The sequence below is a fragment of the Passer montanus genome, unplaced genomic scaffold (assembly GCF_014805655.1).
Source record: "Passer montanus isolate IOZ18808 unplaced genomic scaffold, ASM1480565v1 scaffold11, whole genome shotgun sequence".
In the NCBI taxonomy this organism is placed as follows: Eukaryota; Metazoa; Chordata; class Aves; order Passeriformes; family Passeridae; genus Passer; species Passer montanus.
Window position 1 is genome coordinate 993,148 of NW_024357613.1, and position 16,733 is coordinate 1,009,880.

At 38.2% G+C, this 16,733-nt stretch overlaps 1 protein-coding gene across 4 annotated transcripts; it reads left to right on the plus strand.

Annotated features, from left to right (window-relative positions):
• The first annotated feature begins 1,772 nt into the window (after window positions 1-1,772).
• TUBE1 (tubulin epsilon 1) lies at window positions 1,773-16,352 on the plus strand. 4 transcript variants are annotated; one of them, XM_039730209.1, is made up of 12 exons: window positions 1,773-1,876; window positions 1,949-2,022; window positions 3,783-3,835; window positions 5,953-6,007; window positions 6,564-6,679; window positions 7,802-7,923; window positions 9,265-9,452; window positions 10,259-10,434; window positions 11,204-11,344; window positions 12,903-13,043; window positions 13,932-14,106; window positions 15,172-16,352. In XM_039730209.1, the coding sequence occupies exons 1-12, from the start codon at window positions 1,852-1,854 to the stop codon at window positions 15,328-15,330; spliced, it is 1,425 nt and encodes a 474-aa protein (XP_039586143.1). In that variant the 5' UTR covers window positions 1,773-1,851; the 3' UTR covers window positions 15,331-16,352. The 4 variants fall into 4 exon arrangements, with proteins under 4 accessions (XP_039586143.1, XP_039586134.1, XP_039586153.1 ...); XM_039730200.1 differs by having other exon boundaries at window positions 1,775-1,876; window positions 5,950-6,007; XM_039730219.1 differs by lacking the exon at window positions 3,783-3,835 and having other exon boundaries at window positions 1,818-2,022; window positions 5,950-6,007.
• The last annotated feature ends 381 nt before the right edge of the window (window positions 16,353-16,733 follow it).

Sequence of the window (16,733 nt, forward strand, 5' to 3'; positions counted from 1 at the left end):
TCATGGGACACAGAACACAAAAACTACAACTAACTATAAAAAAGTAGAAAGTGGAGCTAATTACACAAGAAGATGGAAAGATACAGGAATATTAAGAGATTCTCTAGAATTTAAATTTAGCATTAGAACACTTATAAGAAATATTGTACTGCTTTTAACTTTAATTTGAGGCCAAGAAGACACGTGAAGAGAAGACTTTAAGGCCATGATAGTAGGCAAGAAGTATAGAAGCAGTTTGACATGTAATAACAAGAACAGAGCACAGAAGCCAAGAAGACACGTGAAGGGAAGACTTTAAGGACAAGAAGTATAGAAGCAGTTTGACATGTAATAACAAGAACAGAGCACAGCCTACAAGTCTGGACCACTTCAAAAAAACACAGGGGAAAAAACAGGTTATAGGTTACATCTAGACTGTCCAAAGAGAAAAGACAAGTTACTTTCCTGTTTAATATTCATGTAGTTTTACACTGGTGATTAGTTTATAGAAAAGACGTTTGAGGCAGTAGTACTCTATTCATGCTAAACATGCCTATAACACTAAAGCCATTGGTCCTTTCCACACATTTCATACATGACACTTGAGTAAGCTTGGGCCACTCAGTACTTTTTTCTTAACAACATTATTTAATTAAGTTTCACAAATTTAGTCTGTGTATATATTTCTTGTATATAATGCATTCTTGTACTGTACAATATTTTATTTGCTGCAATATATACATAATCTCTCCAGGAAACTCTGGGGGGGGGGTTTTGTTTGTTTTTTTTTTTTAATTGTCTTTTACTTATTTTATTTGCTGCAATATATACATAATCTCTCCAGGAAACTCTGGGGGTTTTTTTGTTTGTTTTTTTAATAGTAATTTACTATAAATTTATTTTTCTGTAGACCTACAATTAATCTCTACCAGGTCATGTCTAGGAGCAAAAAAAAAAAAAAAAATTAAAAATTTTATTTAAGAAAATTTTTTGTACACCAGCATTACAAATAATCTATTTGGGAAAAGACTATTTTGTTTGAAGGTTTTAGCCATAAAACTTAATGGACTGGGTTGCATGGAATTGCTTTTGTCCTCCCACAGGAAGCAGAAACACCATCTGTGTCACAAGACAGCTTTCTGCAAGCTTTGCATGTCCTGCATTCTTTACTGTTTTAGTCCTGGACTTGGCACTGCTGGATTAACAGTTGGACTTGATGGTTTTAAAGGTCTTTTCCAACCTAAAGGATTCTATGATTTTCAGCTGAGCTGTGTTGCAGACCAGTCTTGCCATGCTGAGACAACAGCATCTCTCGCTCCTCGTTTGTTTTTCACTGCAGACAATTACAGGCACAATATGAAACTGAGCTTAATGTGCAAGCCTGGTGGGAGGGCACATTACAGCATTTCCAAATGGCCGCTTTTTCATTTAATTTTTAGTTTGTATTTTCATACCGTTTCACACATTTCACGCCATCTCCCTGAATTATGTATTTGGGGAAAATAAAGCGCTTCTTTATCGCACCATTTTTAGCCATAAAGGATAATGAACTGTAGTGTATGGAAATACTTTTGTTCTCCCGTACAGAGACTTTGTTTTAGGTCTTTGTCAGGCCTCCTGTGTGTGGGCCTCGGCCGAGACCCTGCAGCCGCTCTCGGGTTCCCCTCAGACTCACCGAGCGTCTGAAAACCTCACCACTCCCCCGCTGTCCCCCCCTCTCCCCCCTGCTCCCTAATGGCACGTTCCACTCGCCGCGGGCAGGCGCTGACCGCCCGCAGCTGAGGCGACGGTTGGGACGTTCCACCGCAGGAACTCAGGGGGCGCGGCTTCCGGGCGCCGACTTCGAAAGAGGGCAGCGCCGCCGGCCGTGCCATGACCCAGTCGGTGGTGGTGCAGGGTAAGGGGTCGTGGCGCCCAGACCTCCCGCCGCCCCCTCCCCGCGCCTGAGCCGTGTCTCTCCCCTTTGCAGTGGGACAGTGCGGGAACCAGGTGGGATGCCGTTTCTGGGACCTGGCGCTGCGGGAACACGCCGCCGTCAACAAGGTAAGGGCGGCGCTGCCCCGCCGGCCCGGGGCGAGCCGCCCTCGCTGCCGTCCGCGTCCGTCGCTGTGACCGCAGAGCGCTGTGTTTGTTTGCTTAAACCAAGGGCGCTTCACTGTGAGCACAACCACCCCGGCTTCTTGTGCCGTTTAACTAATCATGGAAACAAAATGAAAGGTTAACTGTCAAGAGACCCGGTTAAATTAGAGGGTGGCCAGTCTCCAGCCGTGTGAAGTTTAACAGAGATTAGTGCATCCTGCACCTGGGACGGGACAACCCTGGATGTACGGACACATTGGGCAATGAGATGCTGGAAAGCAGCATGGAAAGGGACCTGGGGGTCCTGGTCGATGGCAAGTGGAACATGAGTGAGCAGTGCCCTGGCAGCCAGGAGGGCCAGTGGTGTCCTAGGGGGCACCAGGCACAGCATCGCCAGCCGGGAAGGGGATTGTCCCCCTCTGCTCTGCTCTGGGGCGGCCTCACCTCGAGTGCTGGGGGAAGTTCTGGGGGCCCCTATGTTAAAAAAAAAAACCAAAAAAAAAAAAACACCATTAAGCTGTTAGAGAATGTCCAAAGAAGGGCCATGAGGAGCAGCCGAGGTCACTTGGTCTGTTCAGCCTGGGGGAGACTGAGGGTCTCATTGCAGTCTGCAACGTTCTCCTGAGGGGAGAAGGAGGGACAGACACTGATCTTTGGTCTCATGACCAGTGACAGGACCCGAAGGAGTGGTCTGAAGTTGTGTCAGGGAACATTTAAGTTACGGATTAGAAAAAGGTTCTTCACCCAGAGGGTGGTTGGACACTGGAGCAGACTCCCCAGCAGCAAGCCTGTCAGAGCCCAAGAAGCATTTGGACAACACTCTGAGTCACATGGTGTGACTCTCGAGGTATATTTTGAAGGGCTAAGGGTTGGAAGGGTTCCTTCTGGGTCCCTTCCAACTCAGAACATTCTGTGATCACTAATTCTGGTCAGCTTTCTCCAGCATTTGCGCCCTGAAAAGTTCACTTTGTCTCCCTACAGCCAGGCATTAGCAGGTATGAGGCAGTTAACAACACAGTGAAGGCTCTTCAGTGCTGGCACTTTGCCACTGGCAGTAAAGCAAAAGAGGACATCCCCAAAGCCCACCATTGTTTTCCATGTTAGCTCATGCCATGGCTTGCTGTACAATTTTACTGACCAAAATAGCAACATGAGGAGGGCATGGGATTGTGCTGAGTACCTCGAACAAAATCACACTTTTCTTGCTGTGACTATAAGGCACTTAAGGTATTTAAACTTGTCAGATCTCTTTAGCTGTATGTTGGGTAAGTAATTGCCATGCTATCCCTTGCCAGGGAGTTCAAAAATCAGTGTGATTGTGCTGTCCTCTTTCCAGAACTCCATGGGCAATGGTATCACAGGCATGGAACCCACAATGAACTGAGGGTTGTATCAGTGATGAACTGAGTCAGCTAAAAAGCAGCTCTTCAATTTAATAGTTGCATTGGAATCTTCAGTAAACTACTACAGTTGCTTAATCTTGTGCTGAAAAACTTATTTCCTGGTTACATTCTCCTCTCAGTTTTTAATAGCAAGCTGATGTTTCAATGAAATCCTTTTGGAGATGACTAGAACTAGCTGGATTCAACAGAGATGTTCATTCAGTTTCAAGTGGTGAAGTTTGACAGGTATCCTTCAGATGTCCCTGCCAACTTAAATTATTCCTTGAAAAAGCAATGAGAATTTTTTGACATTACACATCATTTTGTGTTGTTTCCTTCCAGAAAGGAATTTATGATGAAGCCTTAAGCAGTTTCTTTAGGAATGTAGACACAAGGTAAGTTTTTATCAGCCAGTTCATAAGTTTACATGGTAGATCAGCCCTTGTAGTATCTTCTTTTAACCTAAGTTACAGTTTTCTTTAAGTCCCATTTAGCTTGTACTAGAAAAAAATTTTGCTTTTTTATATTCTCCTCAAAATCTTATCTTTGCATTTCCACTTTATCTATACATACTTCAGTAGTTAAATGTGTTGGTTTGTTTTCCTTTCCTTTTGTACCAAAAGTGGATAGTCAGGATCTGATAGCTTTTGCCACTGCAGATGGCAATCAGATTGTGTGCCCTCTGAATACCAACTGAGCAGCATTTCTTGAAGAGTTGAAAGAGGAATTGTATATAAGATAGTCAGAAAAAACTGATAACTTTTAATGTCTTATGTATCTGACTGTTTTGTTACCCAGAGTAGTGTCTGTAATTGTTTTTTATAAGTTAACCAATTCATACCATAAAACCATTCAGTCATCTCTTGTCTTTCCAGTTATAAAATTCCTTGCAGTTTGCAAGAATACTTGGGGTAGTCTGTTGCATTTTAATTAATAAAAAACATTTGACCAACCTCTGTTTCCTTCCATTGTATGAAAAGGTTGCAGTACAGCAATGTGATATTGACTAGAAGAGCACTGAATTCCAAATTGCTTTTTTTACCTCTTTGAAAGAGCATTGCAAATGTATTGAAATTTGTTAATGTCATTCCGTATGGGTATTTTGAAGAATACTTTTTCCTTTTTTTTTCTTTTTTTTTTTGGTCAAGAAAATTTGATTGTAAAAAATGCCTGCTTCTGTATGTGCCAGATGAAACTACCACTTTTGTAATTGACAGTTTGGCTGCAATAAAAACATCTGTTTTATCTCTGAGCCACCTGGTGGATGGTGTCCCTGTCCATAGCAGGGGGGTTGGAACTGGACAATCTCTAAGGTCCCAACCCAAGCCATCCCATGGCTCTAGGAATGTTGGGATTTTTTTTCAGCAACTGAATCCAAGTGATTGAAGGTTTGATCTGGCATGAAAGACCACAAAGCCAACAGTAAGAAAATCAAATATTGTTTTGGGGTTGGTTTTATTTCCTCTTTGAATTTTGTTAGTCCCTGAAGAGAAATTCTCGAGGAGGATTTACGGGTGCTATGGTGTAGTCCTGCAGGTGTTGTGTAGGCTAGAGGAATCACGTGGGGGTTGGAGGCTGCTGTGAGCTGCTCACCTAATGAGAAGTGTCTAGGGACCATCTTTGAGTGACAAGTTGGAAAATTCTTGAGTAATCCAGTGCAGCCCTGTACTCTTTTTCCCCTTGTTCCTGATGGGACTCAGTGGGCTCAGAGAACATTGGTGCTGTATTGAATTTTACCTGATGTTTTGTGAATATAATGGTGGTTAAATGTAGAATGGTCTTAAGACATACTTTAAATTTAGACTGGGCCAGCTCCCAGATTAGGTAAATAATGGAAGAGGAAATAAGATCAGTCTTCCAGTATCCCTGCCTTTTTTTTCCCCTTGTGCTGTATTAGTTTGGCCAGATCATAGTATCTCATCATTTGAGTGGAAAATTGTAACATCATGTATAGTCTGCTATGTTGGCTCAATACAATCAATCCTGGGAAAGAAGAAGGATTTAGCTGTGCAGCCCAGCAGGATTTCTGAACTGGTAAATCATAGGAAGCAGTATAAGTCAAGCACAGCACTGTGGTGATGCAGTTACAGAGCTTTCACACCTAGAGCACAAGCACAGTGTTGTACTGCCCCCACTGAAAAGCATGGGCAGCTTTTTTCCATTGTTTGATGTGGATATATATATCACATGCTGATAAAAGATATCCTTTCCAGTTTTGGCAGTGCTTGTAGAATTGCTACAAAGCAGAGGCTGTATCTGAGAGTAAACTTTTATGCTTATCTTTCAGCTTCTTGAAGTGATGTTTAGGATAATTCTCACAGAGTTCATGACCTGTAATTGTATTACTTTCAGGAATTACCAGGTTTTAGCAGCATGTTCAGGGTGTTTCTGTTTGTTTGTGTTGTCGTAGTCCTCCAAACACAATATATAAGAGATAAAATTTTATAGTTGTATATATTTTATGCTACAAATATGATCTTTGATTTTTCTGTTACTTTTTTTTTTTCAGAAGTGGTGATAATGGTCCTGATATTTACAAAGGAAAAATCTGCTCTTTAAAAGCACGAGTAAGGCAACCTATAAAGGTCACTGTTTTTACATGGAATATTTATGTCCAACTGTGTGGGAATTCTCATGAAGTTCTTCAAATTGCATACAGGTTTAAGTACTGCTTTGAAAGTAAAACTTCTAATATTAACTTTTATTAATGCAGTAACAGAGTTTGCTGTCAGGCTTGTTGAGTAATTCCTATTGGAATTGTAATAAAATTATTGCAGATATTATTATCTAAGGGTTGGATTTCTTGAGCCACTTTAAATGATTAAGGAGCAAGGAAACTTGAAACATAAAAATGTTTTAATTTTGTTATTTCTAAGTAGTGGGGCAAAATATTATAAAATTTGAACAAAATTTCATCTGAAATGGAGTCGTATTGAACAACTAGCAAATCAGCTAAGGTGAATCTTGTTAATCTCTTAGTTAACAGCTGGGGCAAAAAAAGCTTTCTGTGGAGCAGAGTAGAAACAGAATTCCTTTCGTATTGTCAATAATTTCATATTTCTTTGTGTGATTATTTCAAGGGTGGTTTGCTTACTGACTGAAGTATTCTTTCCATTCTCAAAGGCACTGTTGATTGACATGGAGGAGGGTGTGGTAAATGAAATTCTACAAGGACCATTGAGGGATGTGTTTGATAGCAAGCAGCTTATCACAGATGTTTCTGGTTCAGGAAACAACTGGTGAGAACCTCTTTAGAGCACATTTCTTAGCAGCTAATTAGATGGCATTTGAAAGGGGAAATGATAACCATAGCTTTCTGTGTCATTCTGCACCTGGAGAGCTGCAGCATTTTACCAGCAAACTTGGAGTCACTGTTGCCTGGAGGAGGGCTTTGAAAAGGCTTTTACAGAAGAATAATTCTGCTGATATATCATTTTGTCTCTTTATTTCTTCTTCTTTTTGATTTTCTTTACAAAAGAGCATGCTTTTTATTTTTGTTTCTTTGGCATTCAGCTGCTTTCATTGCTTAGTCGAAGCCATAATCTAGTTTGAGACTGTGCAGCTACTGTAGAAATTAGATATATGGACAAATGCACTTGTGATTTCTAAGCAGAGTCTGACTTTGTGCATATAAACTACATTACCAAAAGAAAAATTCAGAAAAAGATTGGTTAACATAATGAATTCCAAATTTTCACAGAGACCTTAAGGTGCTCTAATTATACTCAGTGCACTACAGACTGGAAAGGAAATCACCAGCAAATATACCAAAAGAGAGTGCAATATGGAGAGTAAAGCAGTCTTTACCATCTACCAGCTTTACCATCTAGCAGACAAGTGTGTTGAAAATGAGCTGTTTGGGGGATTTTTGTTACTAGTAGCAACTGACTTGCATAGTACTCAGAAGATTATCTGTACACTTATTACATAGGAATATCTTTATTGCTAAGGACTATGTAGCTTTCATTACTACAACTGGATTATCCAGCATGGAAGTTTATTTCCTTTTCAGTACAGAATAATGTGTGTATACTCCAAAGTTGTGAACTTAGACCTGTTTGCATCCTCCAAGTTAAAACCATGTTCTGACTCCTATGGCTCCTATGTAGTCGCAATTTAGAAACTCTCACAGATGAGGTGTTGCACCCAGCTTTGGACCCTGAACTCTAAAACGTTACATAGAAGGATTCAAGATTAAAAATTTAAAATTTGATTTTTTGGGGGGAGGTTTTAAAGTACTTTTCATATCCTCAGGGCTGTGGGTCATAAGATATATGTGTTACATAGAAGGATTCAAGATAAAAAATTTAAAGTTTGATTTTTTTTTGGGGGAGGTTTTAAAGTACTTCTCATATCCTCAGGGCTGTGGGTCATAAGATATATGGCTGTCAGTACCAGGAAAACATAGTGGAAAAGCTGAGAAAAACTGCTGAACATTGTGACTGTCTACAGTGTTTCTTTATAATTCATTCCATGGGAGGTGGTAAGTAATCTTTTTATGGGGAGTATGACTGCAGTAGCCACAGATGAAGAAAAGAAAATACATGGATCTTGAAAAGAAAATCAGTATAATAATCTACATCATTCAGAATGCAGATTTAAAAAATTAGTACAAATAAGTGGACCTGTAATTATTTATCACTAGTTTTATTAGAGCACTGAGGAGCAATGATGTGCTACCCAGAACAAAAATGCAGTCAAAATTCTAAAGATGAGGCAGTGATAAGATCAAGACAGCTACCAAAGACAAACACTGAAGTATTACTGATCAGAAGAAGGGTTGGTGACCTCTGAGCACCAACAGCATTGTCATAAATTGTTTTAATTGTGGGGAAAGGCTTTTCCAAAAGGCTTTGAAGGAGACTTCTAATGTTGCTTAACTTTAGAAAAACTTTGTTTTTCTGTTTTCATTCCTCATAATTCTCTTGAATCTGATCTAGTTAGTTAATAAGCCAAAAGGAAAAATCCTTTGCAGTGACAATTTTGTCTTTATTGCATTGCCATTAAGCCTTCCTACCTCTGGGAGTAGCATGTATTATAAATGGTTGTGATGTGGCAAAAGACAGAAAATAGGTCTAAATATGAAGCAATGATTTCACTGGTTGTGATGTGGCAAAAGACACAGAAAATAGGTCTAAATATGAAGCAATGATTTTGTTAAAGGCCTTTTTTGTGGCCATTTGCTTAATTTCAGAGACCCTGGAGGTACTGTTTCTGTTATTGTGAAAACTGCTGTCTTGTTCATCGATTAAATTGTCTGCCACTGAGAATGTAGCTGAATACTCAGAAAAAGACCACAGTTCAGTTCTCTGTTTTGAACTCAGGGCTGTGTGCTTACTGTTAATGAGGAAAAAAGCCTGTGTGCTGGGGGAGAGGGGCAGTTCTGTTTTTTCTGAAGAATGAGAAAATTTCGTAAAGAAACCCTAAAACTAAAATAGTATTGTTTGAGAAAGTTCAATGCTTTTAAGCAAATGTTGTGTTTCATAATTCAAGTTAAAGAATTCAAAATAAGAAGTAGAAATACTAGGTCAGAGAAATGTTTGTTACATAATAGGACTTTTTGGTTTGCAGAAATTTTTGACAATATATACTTCATTCTGACTGACATACTGTGGGAAATAATTTTATTACTTAATTATTTTCTTGTCTGGGACAAACCTTCCTGCCTTAATTACATTTGAGGAACCTCTACTGTCAGCCAAATGCTTCAGAAAATATTTATTAACATACATAACTGAAAAGTTGTATGTCTCCTACATGAGTCATAGAGCCTAAGATAATGTGGGGAACCTGTCTTCTCTCATTCTTTTTCATTCATAATTAGGGACAGGATCTGGTCTTGGAACTTTTGTACTAAATTTGCTTGAGGAGGAATTCCCAGAAGTATATAGATTTGTTACTTCAGTTTATCCCTCTGGTGAAGATGATGTTATTACTTCTCCATATAACAGTGTTCTGGCTATGAAGGAGCTTAATGAACATGCAGACTGTGTGCTACCCATAGAGAATGAAGTAAGAAACAATATTCTGTTTATGTAATTTTTTATTAGAATGTGGAAATGTCTCTACCTTTTCAATACTGATTTGCATGCCAAATCTCCGAAAGCGTAATTTCAGTTTTTAAAATAATAATTTAAGTTCTAAGTCATTTGTGAACTTTTGAAATGAACGTGGATATCACTAAAAAGTTGCTCTGCTCCTTCAGGCTAAGGTAGAGTGAATTTTTTCTTGTCTATTTCAAGATGAACAGTGAAAAGCTTCTATTTACTGAGATAGAGTGTCTTCAATTCTTTTAACAATCAATTTGTGCGTAGTATTAGTAGGGTGCTTCAAGGACCTCTGATCTCTCCAGATTCCAGCAAGCTTAACTGTGCTGATTGGTGATATGGGAATCATAGCTATACCTGACCTTGCAAAGTGCTAGACTCATTTGAATCTAGCTTTGGTGGCTGTATTGCCGTTTGTTTATTAAAAAAGCAAGAGAAAATGAAATTTAGTTAGAGACTATATTTTTTGCTTCACAGGTGTTATCTTCTAAAACTGCTTTTTAAATTTTCATAAGCATTTTGAATAGTGAATAAAATTCAAACTTCTGAGTCAAACTCTGTATATATTTGTGATTTGTAAGGCACAGACTTAGAAACACTTCAGTCAACTGGAATTACTCAAAAGTTGGAATTAGATGTATCAAGGTATAATCTTTAACCTAACAGTACAGTGTCTGAACTTTCAAGATTATTAGAAATGAAACGTGTGGTACTGAATTTCAAAGTTCTCTACTCAAGACTACTCTGCTTTTTTTTTCCTCTCTCTCAAAGTCTCTGTTTGAGATAGTTAATAAAATTCATCAGATGATCAATTCTGGGAAGTTAGGATCAACCGTGAAGCAAAACAGCTTGGTGACATCAAGTGCAGGCAGTGCAAAAGTACTACAAGAGAAGCCATTTGATGCAATGAATAACATCGTAGCCAACTTGCTGCTGAACCTGACAAGGTAAAGTCTGTAACAAAGCAGGATTGCTGGAGGTGATGGCTGCTGTACATATGCAGGCCTGCGTCAACTTGAGTAATATCAATTACATTAATTACTCATATTACAGTATGAGTCTTCTCTTTATAAGAACTGGTTACTAAATGCTAAAGTATTTGGAAGTATTCAGATTGTAATGGCATTGCTTTAGCCATGATAGACTTAAAACTAAGGCAAGTTTATGGGCAAAAGGAAATTGTCTTTCACTAGTGCCTAATGGAACCCATGGAGGTTTGCCTTTCTAGGCCAGTTGCATTGTTTTGTAAATATTGTCAGATCATTTTTGCTCATAAATTGTCTATTGCTGCCAGAAATATACTTTTGGTTGGCCTGTTTTTCTTTTAAACAGCTTGTCAGGATATCACATGTGTTTTATTGTAGCCTGTTTAGTAAAAGTGGTATTAAGTAACTGGTATTAACCAGCTGGTGTTAAGTGGTATTAAACGTTATTAATGATAATAAATCACAGCTAAAGACTACAATTGGGAAACAAGGAATCATTATTGGTAACTTACTGTTCTTTAATGGGAAGTATTAGTAAATAAGACATAGCACTGTTACTGCCAGATGTGAACATATTGTAGTTACACTTGAACATTTTTCACTTGAATGCTGTGTTGTTTTACAGTTTTATTGTACAGAACAGCTGAAAAATAGATTTCATGGAAGTTTACCTTATAAAAGTGATTTACTTAGTTTGTAGCAGTTTCATAACAATTTCTTAATTTTTCAGCTCTGCTAGATTTGAGGGTTCCCTAAACATGGATCTTAATGAAATCAGCATGAATTTGGTTCCATTTCCTCGACTTCATTATTTGGTTTCAAGCTTGACCCCGCTGTATACACTAGCAGATGTTAATGTTCCTTCTAGAAGGTAAGAAAAAATATTATTGGAGTTTCACATTTAAAGTAATTTCTGATTTTTCCATAGTTTTCATTTAAAAATTCCATTCTGTAGCAAAACCAAGGGTGGAAGTTCTAAAACTTGTATGTCTGCCACATTTTCAAACTCATCCTGCTGATTTATGGAACATCTGTTGTCCCTTTTCTCAGTAATGGTTGAGCCAGTAAACTTGACATCCTTTTAAACTCTGCTGGAAGTGTTTCTGTTAGGAAAATGTATTATTTAGAACCCACACTACAAGTTATTTTGAGTAACAGTTTGCACTTGACTGACAAAATACTCTAAAGACAAGCAAGGTATTAACTAGGCTCTTTGGGGAAATAATGGTATCTTACTTCAGTCTGGAGATGCAGTGAGCCTATTTAACATCTTATTGTAATGATAAGCTGATGTGTCAAATTTTGTGAGATATTTATCCTGCTGACATAGCAGGAAAATTACCAGCTAAAATAGATTTTACTGGGTTTGGTGGATTATGTTCAGTCGACAAGAGTGATTTAGAGACAAATAGTGGTAGAGACATCTACAGGTAAGTGATGGCAGTATGCAAAGTGGAGAAGAGGGCAGGACCACACTTATTTCCCAATAGCAAGTTGTGACAGTCAGCTCTGTTGAGAACATACCTTGAGGAGACAGTACAGGGCTGGGGGGAAGGTAGCAAACTATGAGGAGATGGTCAGTCAAAGATGTTTCAGGATGAAGTGGGAACAGTAATATTTTGGTCTTCTTTATTTTTTTGTAATAGGCAGATTGTGGCAGAGGTGATATAAGAGAAAAGAAATAGAGATTATAAATATACAGCACTTGGAACAAATGGAAAGAATAGCTTAGATGTTATTGGTCTACAGAACACCATCTTTGGTATCCCACAGTACAGTGAAACTTGGTTAAGAAAGTGAAGAGAAAAAGAATGTGATTTGCAGTGTCATCTTTTAAAGCAGTCATGTGTGATAAAATTAGAATATGTAGAGTAGACAAGTAGATATAGCCCGTCTTTTCCCAAATCATTAATCAGAATTAATACAGTTCTATGACTCATTGATCCTTTTAAATAATGAAGTGCAAGAGGCAGATAATCAGTTCTGTAAGGGTCAGCATTTTGCTATTTCTTGTCAGATCCTTCCCAGTGAGATTGTCCACTCAAATTGCCGCATAACCAGAACCCCAAGTAGTTAAATTCTTTTACATAATTTTAAGACTTTGTAACCATTGGCCTCAAATTGTTTCTATAAATACAACTTCTCTGATTCAACAGTGGCTTGTAATTTGAGGGTGAGGAAAAAAAGGATCTAGTGTGTTTTTAAAAACTTCTAATGCCAACATATGTACATATAAAGGTTTGAATCTTTCCTGTCATTTATGGTCCTGGGTTAAATGTACCTTTATCCAGGTTTTTATGAACTTTTATGTTCATAAAACATAAACATGTTTATGTTTATGAACTTTTATGTTCTATGAAGGTGGGCATTCTGAAGAACCTTTGTATCATACTTTAGTAAGAGCAGATAACTGTTTTCTTTTCACCCAGGTTGGATCAGATGTTCTCAGATGCGTTTAGCAGAGATCATCAACTAATTCAAGCAGATCCAAAGCACAGCCTCTACCTGGCCTGTGCACTTCTTGTTCGAGGAAATGTGCAGGTTTCAGACCTCCGCAGAAATATTGAAAGGTTTGTAATACCACACAGAGCAGTCATGGGATTTGTATGGAAACTGACAGCTGTCCAGAGCATTCCAACTTTTCATTTGAACAGTTTCAATACCAAATCAGTTTACTCCAACCTCCTTTTCTTAATTTTAGAAGGGAAGAAAACATAATTAACTTACGTAATGAGTGAAAAAAGTCATGTTATTCCTGGATTTCCAAATAAAGGAATGTGCTACTCCTCTCTTTGTCCAAATTGCTAAAAAAAAAAAAAAAAAAAGCAAAGCACAGCCTTCCAGGGGTTTCTCAATAGCAAAGGATGTTGGAGTAATGAGTTCTGTAGTAGAAGTTTGTTTTTGCAGAACAGAAGCCCCTTCTCTTTCCATGGTTACTTTCATGTAGGTAGGAAATCATCTTTATTTGAACAATTCTGTGTTGTTAGCACCCATTTTCTACCTTGAACAGTATTGAGTTACTTATATGTAACAGGAAAGGCCTCCAAAATGGAATTTATAGGAAGACAGGGGTGCATGGGGAAAATTTCTGGGAATCTAAAGTATTTTGCTTATTTCAAAACTACAGGTAGACTGATTGCCCTCACACATTATTAATCTTCCCCTTTACTAACTCTCAGAGTGCTTCCAGTCCCTTTTATAGAAACAGGTACTTGTAACTTCACTTTTCAAATCCTGATGCATTAAATTAACAAAACACAATTGATGTTTGCAATTTAAATTTAACATAGAGACACAGTGGTCTGAAGTCTAAAATATCTTATTCACAGTGATAGTTATAACTGTCCTCCTTAATCCTGAGTGCTTACATGTTAACCTTTTCCGACTGTTAGTTGAAACTTAATAGTTAGCCTTTGTGTTCTTTCTTTTCCTTAGTTAACTAAATTTTTGTATCACAGATTGAAGCCTTCTCTGCACTTTGTCTCCTGGAATCAAGAGGGCTGGAAAACTGGTTTGTGCTCAGTACCTCCTGTGGGCCATTCCCATTCCCTTTTGGCTTTAGCAAACAACACCTGTATAAAACCAACTTTCATTGAACTCAAAGACAGATTTATGAAGCTCTACAAGAAAAAGGTGCAACTTTTATCCTTATAACATCCATAGTCACTAATCATTAGCATCTTGCATTATTGAAGCCCAGATCTTGGTGTCGTGAAGGGACTGTTAATGATTGACAGCCCAGGGGTTTTATTTGTGTGACCAGATGACCCAAAGCCCCATCCAACCTGGCCAAGAACACTTGCAGGGCTGGAGCATCCATAGGTTCTCTGGGCAACCTGTTACAGTACACAGTAAAGAATTTCTTACTAATATCTAATCTAAACCCTGGAGTCCATCAAGCTTCCTCTCACTTCGCTTCTTCAGCAAGACAGGAGAAAAGTACAGTAAAAAACTTTTGGGTCAAGATAAAGACAGGGAGAACAACCACCAATTTTTGCCATAGGCTAAACAGATTTGGCATTTGGAAAATTAATTTCATTTATTGCCAATAATAGTAGAGTAGGACAGCAAGAAATAAAAACAAAGCTGAAAGCCCCTTCACCCCCACTCCACTGCCTTCTTCCCAGCCTCAGAATTCCACTTCTGTTCCTTCTTCTCTGATCTTAGTGTCTGCAGGGCTGTTTCTCTCACATTTTCTTGAGTCTTCTCTGTCACAGCTGTTGTGCAGCATTTTTACCCCTTGATAAATTCCTTGTCACAGAGGCATTAGCAGCATCACTAATGGGCTGAGCTGTGGTCACTGGCAGGTCCATACTGGAACTGGCTGGGATGGTTTGTTCAGCATGGGTGCAGCTGCTGTTATCTTCTCACACCCCTGCAGCCCCACGCTCTGCCTGCTGCCAAAACCCTGCCATGTAAACCCAATCCACAGCTGGTCAGGTGTACCCAAGAACACAATATGAAAAGATGGGGTTTTCAGAAGTCAGTAATATTGACTGTGATTCACTAGGAGATTGTTGCCAAACTTGCCAAGTGTTTAAACAAGGGATGTCTTGATACAAGTCTCTTAAGTGCTGTTTCAACAATGCTTGTTCTTCCCCTTTCAGTACAGGATAACTGGTATTTACTGAGCCAAAGCAATCAAATACCAAGAAAAGGATAACACTGGTTTGTTTTTGGTTTTTTTTGTTCTCTTAGGCTCACCTTCACCATTATCTGCAAATAGATGGGATGGAGCAAAGCTGTTTTTCAGAAGCTATATCCTCTTTGTCTGACCTAATAGAAGAGTACAGTGAATTGGATGCTACAAAAGGTGGGCCTAGAATAGATCCTTCAAGATTGAAGATAGCCGTTTAAAGGAAGAACTGATTTTGAAAACAACAACAAAAAAGCACTTTCCCTAAACATCCAGCCACTTCAGTTAACCAGAATGACTTGCAGCATGCCTGGCTATTGTAATTCCAAAGTGGGACCAGCACAACAGCTTCCTTACCTCAAGTGCTGTCATTAAGTGGTGAGCCATGCCTGTGAGAAAGATTTGAAGGCACCTAATTATGGCTGGTATCGGTAAGGACAGTAATCCTGACACACCATATGCTGTGAAGAAAAGGAGGAGAGATTTTATGTAGCAGCCAAAACTGTAATTATTTTCTCAGACTTTCAACTTACAGTAAACGAAATGTTGGTCTTCCTTCAAAGAAGGATCACCGTTGCTAGATTTAGTTTTTAACAAGCAACTACGAAGAGAAGAAAAGCCCATGTAGTCTTTTCAAAGATGAAAGCAAGTCTCTAATGAAACTGCTTTCTTAGACTTTGCAGTTGACATTTCAGAATGCTCTAAGCTATGTTCCTCATTTTAGTATTTGTGCTCCTATCTTGTACTTAACTATATTAGAGGGTTCTCAGTTAATACCAAAAATGACAATAACAGAAAATGCAAAAACATAAATTTGGTTTCAAGTATTATGCTTGGAATGTTAATTAATATTTAAATTATTCATATTCATGAATGCTGAGTTGCACTTGATAATGAGATAATACAGAATATCTCTGAGTGGAACATGCACTTAGGATGAAGTTATAATGACCATTTGGAGAAAAACACTTATAGCCTTGAAAGAATGCAAGTAAAATAGATGTTTTAATATTTATAATTATCAGGGTATCAAGCAGCTTTTTATATTACAGTAAGAATTTTTCAAAATAGAATATACAGCTATTTCTAGTTGCTTGCCAGTGAACTGTTAGAGACCAGAATGGATTGATGCAATGATTTCTTGAAATTTGAAGTCCTTCTAGCACAGTTGGAGTGGATATGTAAGTAAGCACAATTTTGACTGTATAAGACCAGAAGTATTCAATAAAGTATTGTTATAACATTTGTTGAGAGCATTTTTAAAAATAGAAATTTCTAAATATAGAAATTTTCTGAAGTCTTGCATCTATTATCTGCAGTTGCCCACTTATTTGTTTCTTTGCACATTCGGTCTTTATATCCATAACACTAGACAAAGACTATCTGTTGCAAAAAGCAGTCTGAGTCTAAAGTTGATGACATCTGTTTCAATGTTTCAGCATTGCTGTGTTTTACTATTTCACATGTGTAGCAGAAAATGTTAATTTAAAAATGAAGAATGATAGATGAAGTATTACAGGGCAATTTTTTTCCTAAGAGGTTGGAGCATCTATTTGTATTTGTCAGCAAAAGCTTGTTACAGTGGGGTATGAAGCTCTCTTGCTGCATCTTTCACAGTCACCAA